The following is a 21,780-nucleotide window of genomic DNA, read 5'->3' as shown; positions in this document are numbered from 1 at the left end:
ATTTCTTTTACTCACTGGAAACATAATCATCCATGGAAAGCCACCGGTAAAGCCAACAAAAGGATTATTCAGAGGCTGGTGGTAAGGGTTGTGTGGGAGGCGGTTGCCAAAGGAGTGCTTTTCTTCCACAGCCAAGACTACTTGCTGTATGGATGCTCTGACCTGTGCTGCTGTTTGCCACTGCATTTGACTTTGTGCTGGTGACTGCTTTTTATTCACCTGTTCACTTTTACTGGGAAGAACTTTAAAGTCACAATAGCCATGAGATCAGTCTGAAAATGCAATTCCTGTCTCCTCTTGTGACATTCAGAGTGGAAGCCCTGCATACAAATCATCGCTACTTATTTTTTGTCTGCAGATGTGATTGTATTAAACAAAAGGTGTGACAAGGAGCCCAGCGTAGGAAGGAGCCCTTCTGCCAAATCGCTCTGTGTTTAGCACTGCTGCGAGTGTAACAGCAGCGCTCCGCCGCTGCTCTCCAGCAGAGCCAGGAAACCATGCAAAGATATTGATAATTGATTCCATTTTATATAAGTTAAAAACCAGTTTTTCCCTCCTAGTGTGAAGGTAATGGGTTTTGTCTGTAGAAAGATAATAATCCTATGAACCATTTCTACGCCCTCTATTAAAGAATAGTACAGCTTGCACTTGAACATAATGCCCATGTCAGCTCAGCTTTTTAGATATTCATCTTAAAAGAATCTTCAAGGACTGGAAAGAGATCTTCCTGAGACACTGAGTTAAGTTTGAGGAACTTAAAAAGTCATGAAGATCCTGTCAATTAATGTGTTTATTCTTATACGTCTACTCTGGGAAAGGCATCTTCAAACATGAAAGCTGTTTTCTTTCGATTAAAAAGTTGTCATTGCATTTAGTTTCTGTAGGTAATGCAGAGGGGATTTTTTCTTCCTCACCATACTGGGGGATAAATACATCTTTTTAGTTCTTACCGGTTTCCTCCCAGGAATCTTCATTTATTGCAAGAACATAAAAAAAAAAAAAATAAGGAAAAAGAGAGCAGCTAAATTGAAACCTTGCTGCCAAATTTGTATGCAGGGGATGACTTGATTTATAAGCTTAGGTAATTTCATTTTTGTTCGCACTCCTTCAATTGAAAGGCTCCCACAAACAGTGTTACAGCACTGAAGGGAAGAGATGGGGAAATTTATCAAGCTATTTATCAAATTATTTTCACAGTCTGTCAAAGTCATAAGCATGCTAGAAAAGAAACATAACGAGTGTGTTCAAACAGAAAGGCATGTCTGAGTGAGCAGTCGGACTGCGGGCTACCTTGCCAGCATAGCTGAAGAGCAAAGAAACAGCCGAAGAGACGGCATCTGCCCCGAAACTCCATCCTGGCACGAGTAGTATTAGAGCCTTATTTGATGGATTAAGGGCTGAGAAAATAGAATAGAAAACATCATGAAACAGAAGGAGGGATGGGAGCAAAGGGCTCCCATAGGCTTGCCCCCTCTCTAGGTGGCCCGTGAGCCTCCGTTGAGGTTTACCCATGGGGCTGGTGTGGAATCTAAATGGGGCACAGCCTTGGCAGGAGAGGGAATTGCATCCTGAGACAGGACATTGCACTTACACTGCCCTGGTGTATGCAGCCTTATAGTGGGTCTTGTGAGACAACGCTGAGAAAGCAGGAAAAAAAATAAACAGAAAAGCAGCTGAGATAGAAGGAACCAGTCTAGTAAGAAATCTTTAATTTCTAATGAGCTTTAAAGGGTTTGAGAGAATTGATTTTTTTTTAACAAACCAGTTCAAGTACATGCCTTCAGATTATAAAAGTACCTGAAATTGCCTAGAATATCAACATGCATAGCTTGTTTGTATTTACATATATTTACATAGGAAAACAAGAGAAAGATCTACAGTTATTTACAGTCTACATAGGAGAAGAGAAAGGCAGCATAATTGTATTTCCTAAAATACAGTAGTTGAATAGTCAGCACATGCATATTAAGATATATTTGCATGATAGAACGCAAATGTTTTAAGACCTTTTTAACTCCCTATGCTAAGATATAGCATAATAAAGGTAATTTTTTTTTGTTTTGTTTTGTTTCTAGTCTATTTGCATCAAGTGCTTTAAAATGTTCACTAACACAGCGGCAGCATTATTTACCCTGGCAATTAAAGCAACAGTACACACGATAATTTCCTACTAACTAGCAACAAGCTGCTGGTGAATGAAATATCTATTGTTTCTCATTATCCATCGACCAACATACAAGGATCTCCCCTTGTAAAGGCAGTGCCTAAGCTATCACCATTAATTATAGAAGTAATATAAATGAGACTCTACAGTATGTACTAAATGAAATATTAACAAGGCCAGTGTCTTTGAGCCTGAAAGATGCACTAACAGGGCACACTTTACAGCAGGCTATCTATGAAAATCACACATACATAATACAGGAGTGCCTGGCTTACAGCTCTAAGCCTAGACATTAGAGGCCTGTTTACTAGATCTGTATTATTGCAAAATACATTCCCTTAATCAGTTTCTGGAAGACAGAGTTGGTAGTTAATTTTTTACCATGATATGTCCCCATCATCACACCCTGTGGTTTTTGAATGCATTGTATTACTGAAATTTTTGTGTGTGTATGTATCAACAGATGAAAAACAGTCTTTACCTTTAAAACCTAAACAAACAGCTTGTCCAATATTTGTCCCAAAAGGTCACTTGCTTAAAAAGCATTGCATTTTGTGGGGTTGTTTCACTCATATCTAAAATCAAAGTCAGTCTAAAAAGTTATCTGTGCAATGAAGGAGGAAGCACAATGTCAGTATTGTGATGGCATTCATTGCAATACTGCATATGAAGAGAGTCTAAATTTTGACTAGTAGTAGTATTAAAAAGCTATATAAATATATACAGCATATACAGTACTGTTTGTGTACATACATTTATATAAAGTATCTATATAATTAAAGTTAGGTACAGCAAAAACATAAAGCATTTCAAGTCAGCAGAAGTTAATAACAGAAGTGATTTCAACAAATTTCTCATTTACATATGTCCAAACACCAGCCGACCCTATTCTGATGACTGAGTTACAGCAGCATATCTAATCTGGCTTTTTGGCCGGGTATGTTTATTGTCAACAACCTGCTTGCCCTACTCTTCAAGTTACACTTGCCCAGCAGAACACAGGCTCAGCTGGCAGAATATGCATTTCAGGATGATTTCCAGTATCCTGCATAGGATTTCCATTTTTGGCATGTTGGGACTCATGTTTATATAAATGTACATCACAAAATCTCAGTTAGTGAGCAGGGATTTACAGCTCCTGATGGTGCTGCTGTGATGCCCAAAGGGACTGACTCCCTCTTGCCTGCTGTTTGCTCCTCGTCCAGCCAGCCAGGGCTGGCACACAGGGCAGGGGACAAGCAAGGGACAGCAGCATCACATGGCAAGCCTAATCACAGCCTTATCCTGTTGCACTCTGAAATAAACACTGATAGTTTCCCTCAGGGATGTTTCCCAAACCCAGGCTTGAAGAGGAGCATGCAGTACCACACCACTGCTCCATACTAACCTGTACATCAAGGTATAGCAAGAGTAGCAACGCTGGATGGTAGCAATTTGCATGCAGTGTTCAAAACTGCCACTTCAGTGGAGTGATGATGTTTTAAAAGTGTAAATCAGGTGTGAACAGGAGTTCAGTGGGCAGCAGAAGAGAATTCAGAAGTGATCTGAGAAATGCGATGTCGGTAAAAGGCCGGGGTGAGCAGCCTGTGGGGCGTGCTGCTGCTCTTGCTGTTGAAATGCTGGTCGAGCAAGGTAAAGCCATATGCTTCATTAAAGTTTTTGAAGCTTAAGATGGCTCTGTGTCAGGCTTGAAAGAATTTTCAGAAACTGATTGTGGACTCCAACACAGAAAAAGAAAGGAATTGGGTGTTGGTGGGACCCAACTCCCTTCCAGATGCTGCAGAAAGAGCAGTAGGGTTGCATAGACATCGGTGTCTGGGGCTGTCTTAAACATTGAATAGTTTTATCTGAGATATCTGTGAGAGGCTAGGGGATGTGATTGCAGACCTGTGGGAAATGTGTGCCCTTCTGGAGGACAGCTGTAGAGCATGCAGGATTTCCCAAGGCAGATGTTGTAGGATCCCTGTGTTAGGGGTATGCCATGGCATACCACCCCTGGTATGCCATGATCGCTCTTTCTAGAATATGCAAAGTGTGGGAGAGATGAACCCATGGCTCTCCTTTTGAGGGGATAATTGACTCTAAAGCATCCATTTATGGAGACCCCAGTGGTACTTTGGCTAATAAGAGTTCAACCAAGTTCTCGATGAGCTGGACAAAAACAAACAGGTGAGAGAGGAAAGAGACCAGAATGGGGCCTGGTGTAGCAGACATCTTCACATAAAGAAGGAATTTTATACAATAGAGAAAAATAAGCATGATTTCAAAAGGTACTTACATTTTTATCAGCTATTTTGCCAACCTTGTTCTAAATCTCCTAAGAATTTTAATAACGGTTTATAATACAACACTGTACTTACACGGTGCTTTTCAGCAGTAGATGTGGAAGCACGCCATAAATGTGAACCAGTCCTCACAACACCCCTGTGAGGTGGGTAAATCTTAGTAGTCTCCCCATCTTACAGATGGGAAAAGTGAGGTACATGGAGTTGAAGTGACTTTTCCGAGTTGATTCGAGAAGTAAAGGTCGAAATGAGAAAACCAGCCCAGTGCTCCTTCCTGCCTTGATGTCCTGTGTTGTATTATTTTTTTTCCTGTGGAGTGATTGCAGACGATCTCTTTGACACTGGATGTTGGAGGATAGAAGTTTTCAAGCACTATCATTGCCATAATTGAGAACATATGGGGTGTTGCATAACACAAACAACATGGTGCAGTATCAAAATACATTTATTACAATGGACACATTTTCTTTTGCAAAGTTAAAACCCAGAATGTAAGTTAAATATAGCTGCATATACTGAATAGTTGAAATAATCACTAGATCTTAATGCCTCAGCAGTTGAAAACAAATCCTCTTTCGTGAACTACTGCAGTTTCCTTACTCAAAGAATAGATCACGTTTATCTTCTATATTGTATGTAAAGAATACTGTAAATGCGTAAAGGTCTTAATGACGCTAAAAAAAAGTTACAGCTTGAAACCAACTATGCTTTGCAAGTAGAGAAGCTTTAGAGTTTTGAGTCTTTGTAGTTGAGAATTAATTGAAAAAGAAATACATCAGAAGAAAAAAAACAGACCTTATAGATTTGGGTTTATCCGTTGTATTATCTTCTAAGAGACGTTTTGCTGGTTTAAATGTGGTGATGGGGGAAGGGGAGGTGGTTGAGAATCTCTGGTTTAGATGTGGTTCAGTGAGACCTTTCAAAAGACTGCAATTACAGTCAGTTCAGGTCACGTTTTCCTGCTGGCACTTGGGTGGAGATGGGACTTGAAGTCAACTGAGCCTGATTTATTTATTGAATCATATTTGGCAGCTCCAAAGTTGTTTTTTTTTTTTTTTTTTTTTTAGTTGCAGCTATGATTTTGGTTTGTCAGACTCACCCAAAGGAGCAAAGGCAGGTCTCAGTTTCGTATTTCTGGGCTGAAAAAGCAATTAGGGAATCCTGTTTTCTTACAGGAGGATAGCACATACATATTGCAAGCATTACTCAGAAGATAATAATGCATCCAGGATTGCTCTGAGTAAGAGGACTGCAGCAGGAAGGATTTTTCTGTAATCTCCTGTGTAAGGCTAGAACTCGCTCACTGTCTTGTACAGAGGGTAGCTGCCGTTCACAGCTCTGAGATACCGGCTAAGAAACCGAGCAAAGTAACACCTGGCGTGGAGAAGCTGGTCCCTCTGCTACGACGGTTGAACGAGGATGTAAGGATTTTAGACTTACTAGTGTTTTTCTGAAGGTAGCTTGATGGGGAAAAGTACAGACTCAGCTCATCTGTAGAAGTATTTTAACATTACTGAGAAAAGAATAAGTATATTTGGAGAATATTTGCACCAAAGTCCCAGCTGTGGCACATCCCAGATGGAAACATCTGTATTCGGAGTGCAGTTTCCTTCCAGGAGGCCAGCCAAAGCTCAGCTGCCAAGCTGCAGGTGGCCAGGAGCAGCGAGCTGCGCCAGGAGCCAGTGGCAAGCGGCAGAGGGGCATGAGCCATGGGCAACCGCAGATCTGTGTCAGAGGAGGTGGTGGACCTGAGCTGGTTGACACCAGGTGAAGATGAGACTCGAGGAGTAGAGAACTGCAGCTGTAATTTTAGAGTTTGGCATTGGCAATTTGCTCCATCTCATTTCGTTTGGTTTTCCAAGATTGTCTATTTTGCACCAAATCGGTAAACGAGCATGGCTGATGCCAGCTGGTGAACTGACCGCTCTCGTGGAGTGGATCTGGACTCTTTGGAGTGCTTTCCAGAGCACAGCGAACGTGTGGGAAACCCTGTTTGTGTCATGGTCTGTAACACGGGTGTGCTCCCCCATCTTCACTCCGCTGTGCAGTAAGTGATTCCACTATAAGTGATCTGTTCACAATGCAGTTGTGTTGAGCTAGTATTTTTGCGCTAGGGATGTGTTTGCTTTGTCTAATGGTCCTGGGATGAATAACAGGAAGAGCCTGAAGAGTTTTAAGGAAGCAGTTGCCTTTTTGTTTCACTTGGGCTGCTTGCTTTGAATCTGGACCTTGTCACAAATGCTCGCCTTTCTTGTCATTGTGAATTCACCTCCTTCCACTGGCCATCTTTTAAAATGCACTGCGCTAAACTTAACCTCAGGCTAGCAAGATAACTACTTAATTTTTCATAATAAAATAAAATAAAAACTCTTTTTCAGGGAAACTGATTCCATCTCGCTGGTAGGCAATGTCACATGCTATCTGTATGCCCTTAACAGAGTTTAGAGTGGATCTTATTCATTTGCAGTTGATACATATACAGATAACTTATGGCTTTGTTTCTATTATTTATATACTTCATACGTAAACCTGCTTCAGAACAGGAATCTAATTTTAGAAAGTAAACATGCATTTGAAAGTAGACAAATTTGAAAACTAAACATTAACTGTGTAATATGTTTTCTTATCAGGAACATAAATGGTATCTTAGAATACTAACGGATGCATTACATATATTAATGAGGGTTTTACCGTACGCTGTATATCAGGAACCCCTTTTCTTTTACTGTTAAGATATTCAATATTAATTTGCATTCAGTGCCATCAGCTACAAATTGATAGCTCACAGTTATGAGATAAATGCCTATGAACTAGTAGCTAGCTACTTAGTATTTTTATCTCAACAAAGGATTTTGGAAGGATGGACAATTTAGATCTTTGAGCCTCAACTATAAATAAACAGCAACTGCTTTACAAATCCCACCCTGCTGCAGTTTAAGATTGTATTACAAAACTGACAAATGATTTGCGAAGGAGAATGATGAACCCTTATTACTAAGACACTCTTCAACTTAATCCAAAACAAGATTCCCGGGTAATTTTACGTACACTGGAAAGATTGATAGCGTGGTGCTTGCCTAGCAGCTTTCAAATGTTTGCCTGGATCGGAAATGGCATTGAGGCATGATTAAAGATTCAGTTGGGCTTCTCACAAATTCTTTATCCTGCGTATTCATCATTCCAACTCGCTGCCTTTGTTGCAGGTTAAGGAAGGCTGACCCCCAGCCCCGGCGATTAGCACCATATACAACTGACGGACATATGGAAAAAAAATGTTTAGGTTGCCCAGAGCTTTTAGCCTTGTTTATCAGTCTAAATTGTTGGGAGCAGGGGCGTTAATCACAATAGATCAGGGAGAGCCTGTGACAACTGACAAGCTCATTGTTTAAGACATTTTTTAACGAAGTTGTTAACATTAATTCTTTTATATAGTACTCTAATCTTCTTCAAATTATGTTCTGACATGGCACAAACCGCTTGGCATTGAAAGTCATTCAACAGTGATTAAAGTGCTCTTTTTATCGGTTTAAGAATGTTTCATCTTGTATCAGCAGTATGGAATTGTTTACTAATTAGATTCCCTAACATCCTCTGCTGTTGTATGCTGATGATATGTGAACAGGAAAGCTGATGAGCAAAAAATTAAAACTTGTTATTAAACAGTCATAAGGCCCAGCATATAAAGATGTCATTCAAAAGATTGTGTTCATAAGGGATAAACAATATTTACTGAGAAACTCAGCGTTCTCACAGCCTGGCTGTGCATGGGTGGCAGTGCAGGCATTCTCCAGTTATCTGCAGTTCTGGCTCTTCCTGGAGGTTTGTGGCATCTGAGTCGAAGACGAAAAGTAGGAGTTGGTCCTTGAGGACCTTCTCATTGAGGATGGCCTCTATGGGCTTGCTGGGCATCCCGCTTTGGGCAGGAGGCTGGGCTGGAGACCTCCTGACATCCCATCCGACCTGAAGCATTATTGAGTCCTCTGATACTCATTCCTCTCTGTCCTTGGGCAAGTCACTTAGGTAGAGATCCTCAAATCTCTGGATACAACTAGCTCACATTCACCAAAGGAATCTGGATGCTTAAATGGCTTTGGGAATCTGGGATTTACCTTCCATTTCGTAGTTTTGTTGTCATCAAGCTCCTAGGCTTGATGAGTTCATGTTTTTTCATTCTCTGATATTAAAGCTTTACCCTCTGTCAACAAAGGGATAAATATGACTGCATTTCTCTTAAGTAATAAAAAGGTACTTCTCTGTCAATGATAGAACCATTGAACTTTTTTTCTACCAAAACACCCAACACAATTGAAACATTTAGAAAGACGGAAAGATACACACAGCCAAAAAGCAAATGGCACATTGCTTACATCCAGTCCTCAGTGAAACACTGGAGGTATCACATGATAAAGTGCTTTGGGCTTCCAGCCACATAATCTTTTATCGCGTAAAGTAAATATCCTACACTCACACAGGGAAAACTATTCTCTTCTTTTGGAGTTTAGGCTGTGTCAGTGTTTGAGGTATAAAGCACTGTTGTTATGCTGTAGGATGTGTGCCTGCTGAGAATTTTAAAAGTCATCAAATTCGACTCATTCGAAAAGATAAATTATTGTTCAGTTTGGATTTTAAACTGCTCTGATAAACTTTCATTTTATGAATTAGCTAAATTTTATTAAAGCTAGCCTGAGTTTAGCTTGGCTGGACGGATGCTTTTCAGCAATAGCTTAAGGGCTCTCACTCTGCATTGAGCACGTTAGTTTAATTTTACCTTTCTAATAAAAGTCCAGTTGAATTGCTTGCAAAAACTAATAATAACACTCTTCAGGGGCTTTGAATCATTCTAAACAGCTGAATACAGTGATCATACCTGTGCTGTGGAGCTTTATAGGATAGTTCAAATGAGCATAAGAATTTTATTTTTCTCTGTTAATATTATTTTGAGTAGAACTCTCTTACATTTCTTCTCCTGCTTGTAAGATGCTTTCTCTTTTTTAAAAAAGATATTGGTTTAATAAAAGGATTACTAACTTTAAAAATAGTTTGGTCTGATGGTAAATATATGCCTTTCAACATCCTTATTACAGACAGGTTTGGTTTACCTTGTTATAGTAGATCATTTCTAAGCTGTGGAGTCATCATTATCAGTTTAATCCCATCTTCTGAGGAAAATGCATATCTTGCAAACAAATATGCTTTTCTTTGCAGTTACAAAATTAAGAAGCGTCAATTAAGGAGAATTGGGGCTTTTTAGAATGGTTGCTGCCCTTGAAGGATGAGAATGCAAAACAGAGGTCTTTTGCAGGCTGACCCCCTAACAGCACCCTGAGTTTTCCTGGTTGTGACACTGAAAGGCTAGAGAAAACAAAAACAAAAACGAAACTGGAGGAAAATCATGAGAGGTTGAAGCTTATTCGCTCTCCCCATTAAATTATCCTAATGTGGCAACATCCAATTTCTCTTCGTTTACTTTTTCTATCATAGTTGGCAGCCTCTTTATTCTGATTCCTATCAGCTCATAATTAGTTACCACAGAAAGGACTAAGATGCACATAAATAATCATAAGATGCCAGATAAACTCTATCGGTTTTAAATTAGGGTTGTGTGCAGTGTCTTGCTACGTGCTCTCACCTATTATTTTTAATTATAGTTCACAAAGCAAACCGGTTTCTTGCCCTCTTTGCAGCTCTTCTGCCACTGCACTTTCAGTCGGGACCTTGGAGTACCCCATTCCCTGGGGTGTACCCATCGCTGCCTGAACCTTGTGCCCTCCAGCTCCAGGTTTCTGTCGGAGAAATTCAGAGAAATCCATTCTTCCTGTTTGAACATAAGTTCAGCTGGTATTTAAAAAAAAAAAAAAAAGAGAAAGAAAGAAAAAAAGAATCTCTGCTCCACAAAAGCCTCTAATCTACCTGCTCCATTTCTTAAAGCATTATAAGACATGAGAAATGGTTGTTACAGAACAAAAAAAAAAAAGGGGGGGGGGGGGTGGGGAACACACTGGAAAGCATCGTGTCTCTGCAAAATCAGCCCTCTCTGCCTGCAGCAGATAAACATTCTTGCGAGGCAATGGTGACAACTGCAACAGTGAAACTGTTGATCAAAGATATATGGGCAGGTTTGGCACAAATCCCGATTGCACTTTACATTATAGGTCTTAATTGGAGTGCCCAGGTTAATTTTGTACGAGAGGTTTAAAAAACCCAACCAAACAAAATGCATATACGTGTCAGTCTGCGACTGCTTATCAAGGTTAGGAAGTGATGGTGCTCAAGGTGTATGGTGTTTTCTGAGTTAGAAGGGAAAAGCAGGATGTTTTTAAGTGCTGCTTTTAAACCTGGCTCACCTTTTCTGTTTTCAAGTGCCAGTGGGGAGACCCTCCTGGCACTGACTTAAGGTTTTCTTGAAAAGGGGCAAATGAACAGGACCAGTTTCTGGACCGTCTTTTCCTTTTCTTTTGCTCCAAGAGGAAATGAAAAGAAAAAAGCTCCTCATTAAGGTGTTTAGCAAATAAGTGGCCAGCAGGCAGGGAGGCAGCATCTTCAGCAGAGTTTTAGCTGCGGTGCTTTCACCAGTGCTCTCCTGAGACGCACAGCTCCGATGGACTGCAGCCAAAATGACAAAGATAAAAATCTATCCGTGTATTTGTGTATATATTCATGTAGTTTTATCTTTTTTTTTTTTTTTTTTTTTTTTTTTTAATTTCAGCAACAAGGAGCTGCCACGACCGTCTACTGCGCCACGGCCGCCGAGCTGGAGGGCCTGGGTGGGATGTACTTCAACAACTGCTGCCGCTGCCTGCCGTCGCCGGAGGCTCGGAGCGATGCGACGGCTGTAGCCCTTTGGGAGCTGAGCGAGAGGCTGATCCAAGAGCGAATTGGCAGGCGGTCCCCGTGACGGCAGGGATCAAAACACACTGCGTGCGTGCACGCTTGGAAACTGCCAGCGCTGGAGCCTGTCCAATCTTATCATCTAGAGGGTTTCCATGTACCTCAGATACAGATTAACCAGTGTTAAATGAAATAATAGCAGTCACAACATAGTGAAAAATGTTAAGTACTAATGGGAAATGGGGAATACGACGGGTTAAAGGTCCTTCCTGGGGCTTAGTTAGTCGTGCTTTTCCTTCTTTTGATTGTAGCTGATTCAAAGTGTAACCTAAGGAGGCATCTTTTGTGTTATTTCAGAAAAGCAATGTTGCAGATATTTTCTGTTGTTTTGATTAATGGGTAGGTATGTAGCCCAATATGGGACTTCCTCTTTATTTTGATAATTACTGTCTGTTAGGCTTTAGGTATTGATCGGGAGATGGTAGTCTTGTTGATTCCTTTTCCCTACAAGAATTTTATTGGGTGTGGCAAATAAAAAGATTATTAAGAAAAGAAATCTTTCCTGCCCTTGACTGCTGGCTGCAAATACATCTGAGCTATCTAGAAAAAGAAAGTGCAAGAAGACATCTGAATAGAAATGGCAAAATCACAGCTAATTAAATATTTGTTTTGTCTTAAAAGATTACAATAAAAGATATGTTGTAAACCATTCCCTAAATACCATAGAGTTAGCAAAGATGATGTCTCCTAAAGAACACACAGGGTGTAATCAGGGGTTTAAGTGGTATTTCCATCCATTTCTCAGTTCACAGTTTTAAGGAGTTTCTTTTTTTTCTTGGAAAATTCACAGTTTCTCAGTCCTCCTGATACTGTATCCCAATCCAAATCTCTCTATTTTTTTTTCAGTTTAAATTTAATAAAACAACATGCTTCCTTGAATATTGTCACCTGAAGAGAAAGTTTTTGTCTCATTTCTGCAAATGTCTTAGTTCATTTATTTTTTTTTTAGAAAAGAAAACTTGAGGAAAAATAAAGAGCTTCTTGTTGATACCAAGAAAACGCTGTGTTTTTTTTTTCTTGTTTCTTTCTGAGTTCATTTTTTTTGTATTTTGTGCTTTGTAGCTGTCTTCGTGCCAGAAGGTTGTCCTAAGCCATCACCAGTCCAGCATCGCATTTTCTGCAGACAGAATATAAACAAATAAATAGAAGGAAACATTGTTAATAGAAGCTTATTTGACCCCCTTATTAAATGATTTAATGCTAACAGTCTGCCTTCCGTGATTTGTCTTGTCTGGAGCCAGCTGTTGAATAGGTGTCCCAATCGAAGCATGCAGTCACCTGGCAGGAGGAGCCACCACGTCCTCCCATCGCAAACCCCACCATGCTTACGTAAGGAATTAGGGTATTGCAGTGTAGCAGCTATACCTCACGGTCATATAGTGTTGTGACTCCTCTGCTTTTTTGTGTGTTTATAGCTAATCTGAGTTTAGTGGGAGCTCTCCTTAGGTAGGCAATGTTTGGCCCCCCTGTGCACATGAGGGTGGGGATCTGTGCAGGTAAGGGCTCTATCTGTGAAATTAAATCAAACCCCTCGGATTATCTAGAGTTTGTCTGGAGTAAAAAAATGATTAACTTCTGTCACCTGTGCAACAGCCTTCTCAAACACGTTATTTGTGCTTTTCACAGAAAAAAAGAAGAGAATTACATTCATATACTAGTACAGCCAGCCCAGGACAGCAGGGCTTTGCACCAGCACCTGCCATCACCAGGTCAAGAATAGGCAGTCATTAAACAATGCTGGGAGCCCTGCACCATGCCTCCCCCCACCTTTAAGGCCCCGGCCTTATGCTTCATTTAGGCAAACATTAATAACTGATAATGAACATCCTCTCATTCCTTATTGCTGAAATGCTGCCTGCTTTTGTGAGAAGTCAGTACTTAAAGAGATTGCCCACCTTCCTTCAAAGAGGAGCTGAGAGGTATTTTTCCCCCATATGCGGTTCCCTCTTTCAGTGTTATGAGGTAAAAGCATTTTTAATGTTGGCATAGTTTTGCATTAGTATGAAAGTAAGCTGCCCTGGGACATTATTGAGTTGATCATGTTCCATTGCTTCCTTGTTCTGGTTAATAAATATTTACTGACTCTAGTGTGTTACTCCATCTAGAACTGAACAGTCACCATTTTCTCCAATTCAGATTAAAAACAACAACAACAACAAAGCCTCTCATGCACTCTTTCTTTCTTTCTCTTATTCCCTTCCTTTTTCTTTCTCTTTTTCTTTCTCTTTTTTTTTTTTCTCTCCCCCTCTCTGTCCTGTCTCTCATCTCCCACATTGAAATAGCCAGCAGGAAAAAAACTTGTTCTCCTTTTTTTTTTCCTTTTTCATTTTCAGTCCAAATAAAAAATGGCACAAAGCTGCAGAGCATTTGCTTCTATTAGAAACACTTGTGAAAATAATTTTTCACACACCCTCAGCTTGGTTTCAGCACAAGAGGGATGTGCAGGACATTAAAAAGGAATAGTGATTGAAAAGAAACAGACTCCAAAACCTCCATTTTAATATCCTAGATGTGCCTAAGTCATTGGCTTTCAAATATATTTTGGTGTAAAATTTGGCACATTTACAGCCAGTCAGATTTATTTATTTGACTAGCTTACATTTTTCCGATTGATTTACCTGAGGCAATGTCTGCGTGAATTACTCCACAACGCATTGACTCCAGTGTTCATTAAAGGTAGTTAAGTGATCCTGTGTCTAATATTAAAGCAAACCCCATTAACCTTAACTAGTATCATATCAGCAAAACAAAAAGAACTGAATAAAGCAAAATAGATCATGTGTTATAGTTTTTGGAAAAGATCCAGCAAACTTGCATCAAGTTCCTAATAGTCCTAATAAGCCCTTGCTAGTTATCCCCACAAAAAAGGTGGAGAGTGGATAGGGGCTGTGTCACTGATGGACCATCTTGTCCATGGTCTGCCCAGAAAGTGAATGACTGATGGAACTTTTACATACAAAACTGGTTAGAAAGGGACCTGCAAACAACCATGCCAAGTGTTCACTTTTTTTTTTTCTTTTCTTTCCTTTTTTTTTTTTTTTTCATTTTCTTTTGACATCTGAAAGACAAATCTCAGATATTCTCAGATCAGGTAGGTATTTTTATTAGAGAAAGTCTTTCCAGCAACACTGCAATAATTTGACTTATATCAAGGTTGAATAACTCCTTGTCAGGTGTTAAGCTCATGACCTTTCAAGCCAAACACGCTTATACTAACCAGTTTACCATTGGAATGATCAATATCTTGTAAGTGAGAAAGTCTAGACAGATCTTATTTTGTCCTTTGGTATCACTTGTGGCTTTGGAATTGATCATTATATGTGGCTGGGGAAAAAATGCCTATACATTTCATGCTCTGTATTTATCTTGACAAGGTTCTCTAGGATTATATTTTCATAATCTGAATGACAGTGGAACAGCTGCTCAAACTGTGCAAGCCCTTCTTATCAGGCTGAATTTAAGCTACGGTAATTACTCTCCTTATGTATTTCTTTTTTAAACAAGCGTGTACTATACATTAAAATGTATGGTTAAGGGCGGCAGGGGGGCTTCTGAGAGGCTTGGAAAATGCTGCTAAAATCTGACATATTTCTTTCTATCCAGAGCGGCTGATTCGGGTTTGTATTTTATTCTAGATGTAAGCCCATGGCTGAGTGTACACAGTCCCCGGAGCAGGATCCCAACCTATGCAGGGTATACATCGCTTAATTTACAAACCCTTTAGAGTCAAGATGCCCTGAGCCTGGAGGCAGTTTAGGAAAACCAGACAAGCAGTTGGTAATGCCAGTGCCTTATAGTTTGGTGGAAGTTTTCTGCCTGAGGGATCACAAAGGTCTTTTTCACCTTGTTTCCTAAGCAGCTGGGTTGATGCCCTCAGACTTCTGAGTCTGTGGCTGGATTTCAGCAGAATTTTGCCAAGGGGTAAAGGCCACAAAGACAATCAGATGGAGCCCACTCCATGAACAGCCCACCTGGCCAGAAACTCTCCCAGCAATGGATATACCGAGCTTCTCTTTCACCCCAAATAAAGAACAGACCCAAACACAAGACCAATCCTATTCACATGGCTTTTCCCATCCTGCAAATCTTTAGCACCAGGCTGCAGCAGACATACAGAGCAGAACACCCAGCAAACACGCTACCAACTGCATCCTTCAACCCGTCCCATTGCAGAGAGGCTGGCAAAGGCCAGCCCTAGTCCTGCTGGAAGCAGCCGAGCATCAGCTGGGTGCACAGCCCCAGCAGTGGCAGGGAGCCGTGCCGAAGCCAGGCACTAAGGCTGCCTGTATGATGTGGCGATGGAAGGGCTTGAAATGTAGCAGCCAGCTGCGTGGCTGCTCACTCATGTCCTTCGCCGTGGGACAGAGGCAACAGGAAAACAGAGACGTATCTCGGAGAGAAAGGATGTGCTGCATCTCTGCTGATTTTTTTACAGCACTAACTCTGTTATTTACTAGATGCCTGCTCTGGGCTGTGCGTTTCCTCCTCTCCCCCCACCCCTGTTGCGTTTGCAGAGTACTTTCCAACGGGTGTTTGGTGAATTAGCTCCATGCTTTAAAAGAGAAGATTGCTCTGGCAGAGAACAGCATAGTTGTAAAAGTGTCAAGGTGTTATGGATGTCCTGATGATAGAGCCCAGTTGTTATCTGCTGGGTAGTGAGGGAGGATAGCTAATGATGTGCAGCATGTAAACCGTTTGTTGCTCTAATCCATCTGTGTGGAGAGGAGTGAAAAAGAGGGGCGAAATCCTGGGAAAATTACTTGGACAGCTGGAGATAAAGTGTGTACTGATGGAGTCATCCAGAGGTAGCTGTCAACATGAGCTGTGTTTGCATATAATCCAAGCGATGCACAATGATTCCTTTCGGTATGTTTTTTATGGGTTGGGTTGGGGGGGTGCGGGGGGGTGGTTCATGTGTCTGCACACAGACCTTAATTGCTCTCCAGTATCTCTTACCAACTGGGCTCCAGTTTTAAGTGAGGAATGTGATTTTAATCAATTCATGGCTGGGTGGTGGAGAGAAGTACTGCAAACAGACCAAAGCAAGACATACGGATCCCTTTGGAGGACCTGAATTAAATGAGAAACAGTCATTTTATTAATTCTGCTGTGTTTTATAGACCTTTTATATGGAACATTACACATACAACTTCACTATCTAATTAAAAAGGGCTCTTATCAATTTGCTGGGCAGTTGCTTATATAAAAAAAAAAAAAAAGGAAGAAATAATATTATATTTTTTTTTTTTGAATTCCAGAAAATCATCTACCTTAAGGGTGTACAGAGCAAATCACCAAATACCTAATGAGACTGCTTTGGCTGGCAATCATCACCGTTGAAAGAACTGTTATAAAAACTAAACATTAGCTGATGCTTTGGGAAGGAGATTTGCACTGTGTGCCTTGTTTGTATGGCAACCTTACGCCGGGCTGGTGCAGTGCCTGCGGATATGTGAGCACGATCTAAATTAGGGGCTTTGTGCACCGGAGGTGCATGGTCCCCACCAGCCGTGCAGCCACCCTTCTCCTGGAGCTGGCATTATCCTCCAGCAGCAGCACTTTGAGCAGCTCCCTGGTGTTCCTGGTGGGGACTGGGGAATGCACACGGGGCTCATGGACGAGACCGTGCCGGGGAAAGGAGGCAAACGAGAGCTTGTTTGTGGCTGTGTCGCGTGTGCGGGCCGTGGGATGCCCAGAGCCTCGCTGGTCCTGGCTCTGAGAGTCACATCAGCAGGTGAGACCTGGCCCAAAACTGTGCTCTGCCTTTTCCAGGCAGCCTGAAGGAAGGGGAAAAGCAATGGAAATAGGTACTGCCTTGCTGTATGCAGCCCTCCGTGCTTTTCTGCCCAGTTTGTGTGCGGGATGCAGGTGAAGCCACCCGACCCCTGTGCAAAGGTTTCAGTACAAGAAACCGGGCAGTGGGACAGGAGAAAAATATCTCCTGAACCCCTGCACCTCCATAAACCCTTGCTTTATGTGGCGTATTGGATTTTACAAGTACGGAGTCTGCTGGGAGCTGTCTGCCGAGCACACAGTTAGCAGTGATTGAACACCAGCGTTTGAGCATTTTGACTTAAATCCACTGTAAACTTCTGAGCGAACTGCTGGCCCGGGCCGGGTCTCTGGTGGGCGGCCGTCAGCCGTGCATCACAGCCCGCGCAGCCCACGCAGCGCCCGGCCGGCGGCCGCGGGTCACAGTTCAAAAGAAGCCTGAAACTTCGCTTCAATGGCTCCTGAATTACCTCTCTCCTCCCAGGGAAGCCTTTATTGCTCTGCCTCTCCTCCCCTCCCAGCGCCGAGCTGGCGTGGCTGGAGGAGAGAGGAGCAAGGGAGCCGGTGCTGAGCCCATCTCCTGTGTACCCGGACTACAAACACACCGGGAGTATTTTCCTTCCAGCAAAGCTGCTCCTTTAATCTTTATGAGCAGGAGAAATTCATGCATTACAGAGGCACAAAAATGAGAAGGGAAGGGCGGGTGGGAATAGTCGCATTAGAATTAAGCACCTTTTTTAATATGACACCTGTCAGACTTATTGTGAAAAATATGGAGCAAGGCTCCCTTCAGAAATAATAACGTTGCAGCAAGGTTAGTTATAGCACGGTGAGTCCTGTCAACAGCCGCAATTAGAAGCTGTTTACCAGCAAGTGGAATAGCTCTGCAGCACGGGGCTGCACGGACAGCATGTGTTGTTCCAGCCCCAGCTGAGGGCTGCGAGGTAATCCTGCACCGCCGGGATGGGTCCCCGCAACCACATCACTTTCCTAATGACACTGTCACCCAACCAGGGATTAAGCGCTGCTTTGCAAGCGGTGAACGGTGTCACACGGTTTAGGCTGCTAAAACAATTAAAGGGTCAATTTACGGCGCTTTGGTGGAAGGGGGTGAAGGGCAGGGGAAGCGGGGGGGACGACGCGGCAGCGGAGCTGTGATAACCAAGAGCCGTCAGGGAGCCGTATACTGCAGGGGCGATTATTTCTGCCGGCTCCCTATTAGAAGGCATCCTTTGCTGCTGCACTTAAGCAGAGGGTGCCCCAGCTTGCTTGTGCCCGCGCTGCCCCCAACCTCCCTTCCGCAGCGCCGCCAGCTGCAGGGGCGTTATTTGCAAGCCACCGAGCGCTGGTAGTTGCACTCCGACCACAAAATTAATTTCATTTATGCCTTCAGCCAGATTTCAAAGCCGGGCTCTGGAGACACGGGAGAAATTAATTTATTAAAAAGCAATAGCTTGATAATGCACATGATGATAGAATAAATGAATCTGTTCAATATCTTATAAAACAGTTGGCAATCACATAATAGAGCATTCATTGTCAATTTAGTAGCTTGTCTCATTATACTCTGCAAATAGTAGTAAAATGGTGTATTATTCATGAACCAACATGCTTTAATTACTTTTAGTGCACATTTATTTTTTCAAATGTAATATGAGTTAGATTCATCTATAACTGTAACCCAGCTTATGAATCCTGAAGCAGTAACACAGACTGGAAGAGACATTTTATGAGCACAGTAATCAGTTTCTGGGAAGTTTGTAACATTTCTATCACTACGAAAGCATATCCTAAAATACCAGCCTCAGACATCATCCCAAAGTTGGATTATGGATGATAATACTTTAATAAGTATGATATTATTATCTGATAATATGATTAGTTGTAATTTCATGTTTCATCATTTGCTAGGTTTTTTTTTCTTTTTTTTTTTTCCCCTGCCATTAAGCAAATCCCCAAATCTAATATTGTTTGTTTGCTGGCTTTACAAATAGAAATCATCTTGTTACCACTCCCTCCCTTCTTGGCGTCCCCATCCCACACTTTTCACCAGCTTGATTTGCTATGAAGGTCTCACATGCATACAGCCAAGGTCAGTGAAAGTCCACTGCTCTTTTCAATTAAAATGTTTGCAAGGATTTATAAGTAAGAAACTGATCTTGCCTATAATAACAGGTTTCCTAAAGTCAGTCTTGCCACTACTAAGTATAATGTTGCAGCACATCGTTGATTTCTATGTACATAGAAAAAAGAGCACTGTAAAATAAGATGACTTAAAAATGCAATTAAAGTGTAAATCTTTACACCCATTAACATTTAGGGTCCATTAGATTACTTTGTCTTTTACAATATTAAATGCTAAGATGTTTTGCTTTTGTTCTATAACAGTATATTCTAGTTCTATTTATAATACAAATGTAATTTAGCTCCCAATAAATCTTGAGTTTAATTGGTTATTAAGTATGTGCTACCATGTCATAAATTTCAACCACATGATTTCTTTTTCTTCCCGCTCATCTCTACGGCTTTGTATTCTGGGGTCAGAAACGGGGTTTCGTGGCATGGTACGAACCAGCACAAACACCTGGCCTGTGCGAGCATCCCCCCAGACGTGAGGGGCACGGCCCTAAAGCTGAGCCCTTCGGCAGGTGCCATGGGGGCGACAGAGCTGGATTGCATCCCCCTGGGAGCAAAACACAGCCCGGTGAATGCACACCGGGGCTGCACCCATCGAGGTGAACTACTACCCCAGCTTTGAGGATGCATTTCTGCAGGGAATTTACGTGGTGCTGTGCCTAAGGGGAAATGTTTCTGCAATGCACTCGCGTCTGCAGCGCATTGACTTTCCTTACAGCGGGAGGCACCGGCGTCTGGCCTCGCCGTGGGGTCGGTCTCTCCTGGGCAGGAGCTCAGGCTGTGGCCTGACAAACAGCCAGCACTGTAGTTTTGGCGCTGATCAAGGTTGCAGAGGGTATAAATCAAGGCCGGATTTCACCCTCTTGTCCTTGATGTTATCTTCTGCTTTGAAAGATGTCCAAGCTATGGCTGCACAATTATGACTCTTTTCCTCAGGCCTCAGTAAGCACAATTTAGACTAGTTTTTATTGGTCACCGAGGATGAGTTTCTAAGGTTTTTAGACTCAGGAACTGGGGTAATAGCATTGTGAGGGCATGGCCCAGTTTCCTTTGTAATCCTGATTTCGGTTCCCAGTAGTAACCTGAAGCCATGACTGCTTAATCCTTAACTCCTGCCACAATTAACACCTCACATTCAGGAGGGCTTCTCTGAGATGGGGAAGGCAATTTGTCCCCAGATAGGTCTCTTTACTAAATGGGGGTGGGATCCTGTGCAGCTTGGGTCAAACACACACACACGGGGCAATAGGGCAGCAGCTCCACCAGCCTGGATGCGGTGCGAGTCGGCAGCCTCGCAATTAGTGCTAGCACACAAACTCATCAGCTACTAATGAACTATTTGAGCAATTCTGCAGGTATTTATATAAGGCTGAGACAGCATCCTCAGCCGAACAACCGCCCTCGCCCGTGTATTCCCAGGGAAGCTGTAACAGAAGTGAAATTTCTTTACGTAAATCCAGCCGAGGCTGAGGGACCTCCGTCTTTCTGCCACTACTGCTGTGTCCATGTGCCTGACCATATGTAGCAGAGCACATGGAGTGTTTGGAGAATTTTTCCCATTTGTTAGCCCAACAGAGTTTGTTTCATTGCCTTAAGCACTGCAGAGTCCATTGAAGGTACTGAACGTGCTTACCCCAAAACCCGGGCACTGTTGAAGGGTGGCACGCACCGGGAAGAGCTGAGCAAGGCTTAGGATTTAAAGTGAATTAAAAATTTCTTTACACATGCTTATTATTTCACTCTGTAAATTGCACATGGACCACTTGAATCTGGCAGACTTTAACACACACACACACAGTATAAACACCTCAATTTTCCTCTAAAATAAATTAAAACAAATTGAAAACCTCATCCAGGATGATCAGCCAAACTACATGTCAGACAACTGTTATTGGCAAATTGGCCGGTCACTCATCTAAATATTTGTTTCAGTTCCGTGAACAGGTAGAAATTACAAAAAAATAAACATAAATATTTTTTTTTCCAGAGCGTCAGCCACAGTTTTTGCCTCAGTGGTCTTATTGGCTGATTAATCCATATGTTTACTGCACTTTGAATGAAATACAATAGTTCCACCTGAATAACCTGATTAGTCTTAATTTCCTAATTTTTATATTAGTCCCCTGGTTTTTGAACCCTTTGGCAATTTACGATACTCAAATACTTTCCCCAGTTGCAGAGCAATTGTTCACGTGAATGCCATTACTCCTGAACGCGAGGCTAATGGCATCTTTTGTATAGATACAGGTTCACAGACACACGATGTCCCTTCCTCTCTCCCTTTAAATATACACATATGCATGTATATACATGTACTAATGTGTACCTATATACATGTCTCGCACACAGTCATATAAACACACACACTTTAAAATGCTTTTGGGTCCCCCCCTCCCTCCCCCCGTGTCAGCATTTTGAATCCCCTGGAATCAGAGAACTGCTGAATCACTTGGTACATAATTCTGGGCTTGACCCTTTCCTACCCTGGCAGCTGCTCTGGCTGCTTACAGCCAGTGCTTTTAGTGCTTTCTGCTC

General features: G+C 42.0%; 2 protein-coding genes across 3 annotated transcripts in view; one reads left to right on the top strand and one right to left on the bottom strand.

Annotated features, from left to right (window-relative positions):
• The window catches only part of WWOX (WW domain containing oxidoreductase), a 509,406-nt gene extending 498,062 nt beyond the window's left edge, over positions 1 to 11,344 (top strand). The window contains exon 9 of one of the 2 annotated variants that reach the window (XM_048068876.2): positions 11,156 to 11,344. In XM_048068876.2, the coding sequence (XP_047924833.1) occupies positions 11,156 to 11,344 (189 nt within the window). The remainder of the gene's footprint in view (positions 1 to 11,155) is intronic. The other variant, XM_067004754.1, reaches the window with a different exon arrangement.
• MAF (MAF bZIP transcription factor) overlaps positions 1,688 to 21,780 on the bottom strand; it is a 188,887-nt gene continuing 168,794 nt past the window's right edge. Inside the window, exon 3 of the mRNA XM_048068884.2 lies at positions 1,688 to 12,454. The gene's annotated coding sequence lies outside the window, so the exon portion shown is untranslated. The remainder of the gene's footprint in view (positions 12,455 to 21,780) is intronic.

Source organism: Anser cygnoides, chromosome 12 (assembly GCF_040182565.1).
Source record: "Anser cygnoides isolate HZ-2024a breed goose chromosome 12, Taihu_goose_T2T_genome, whole genome shotgun sequence".
Classification (NCBI taxonomy): Eukaryota; Metazoa; Chordata; class Aves; order Anseriformes; family Anatidae; genus Anser; species Anser cygnoides.
This window is presented reverse-complemented; position numbering and strand designations above follow the sequence as displayed.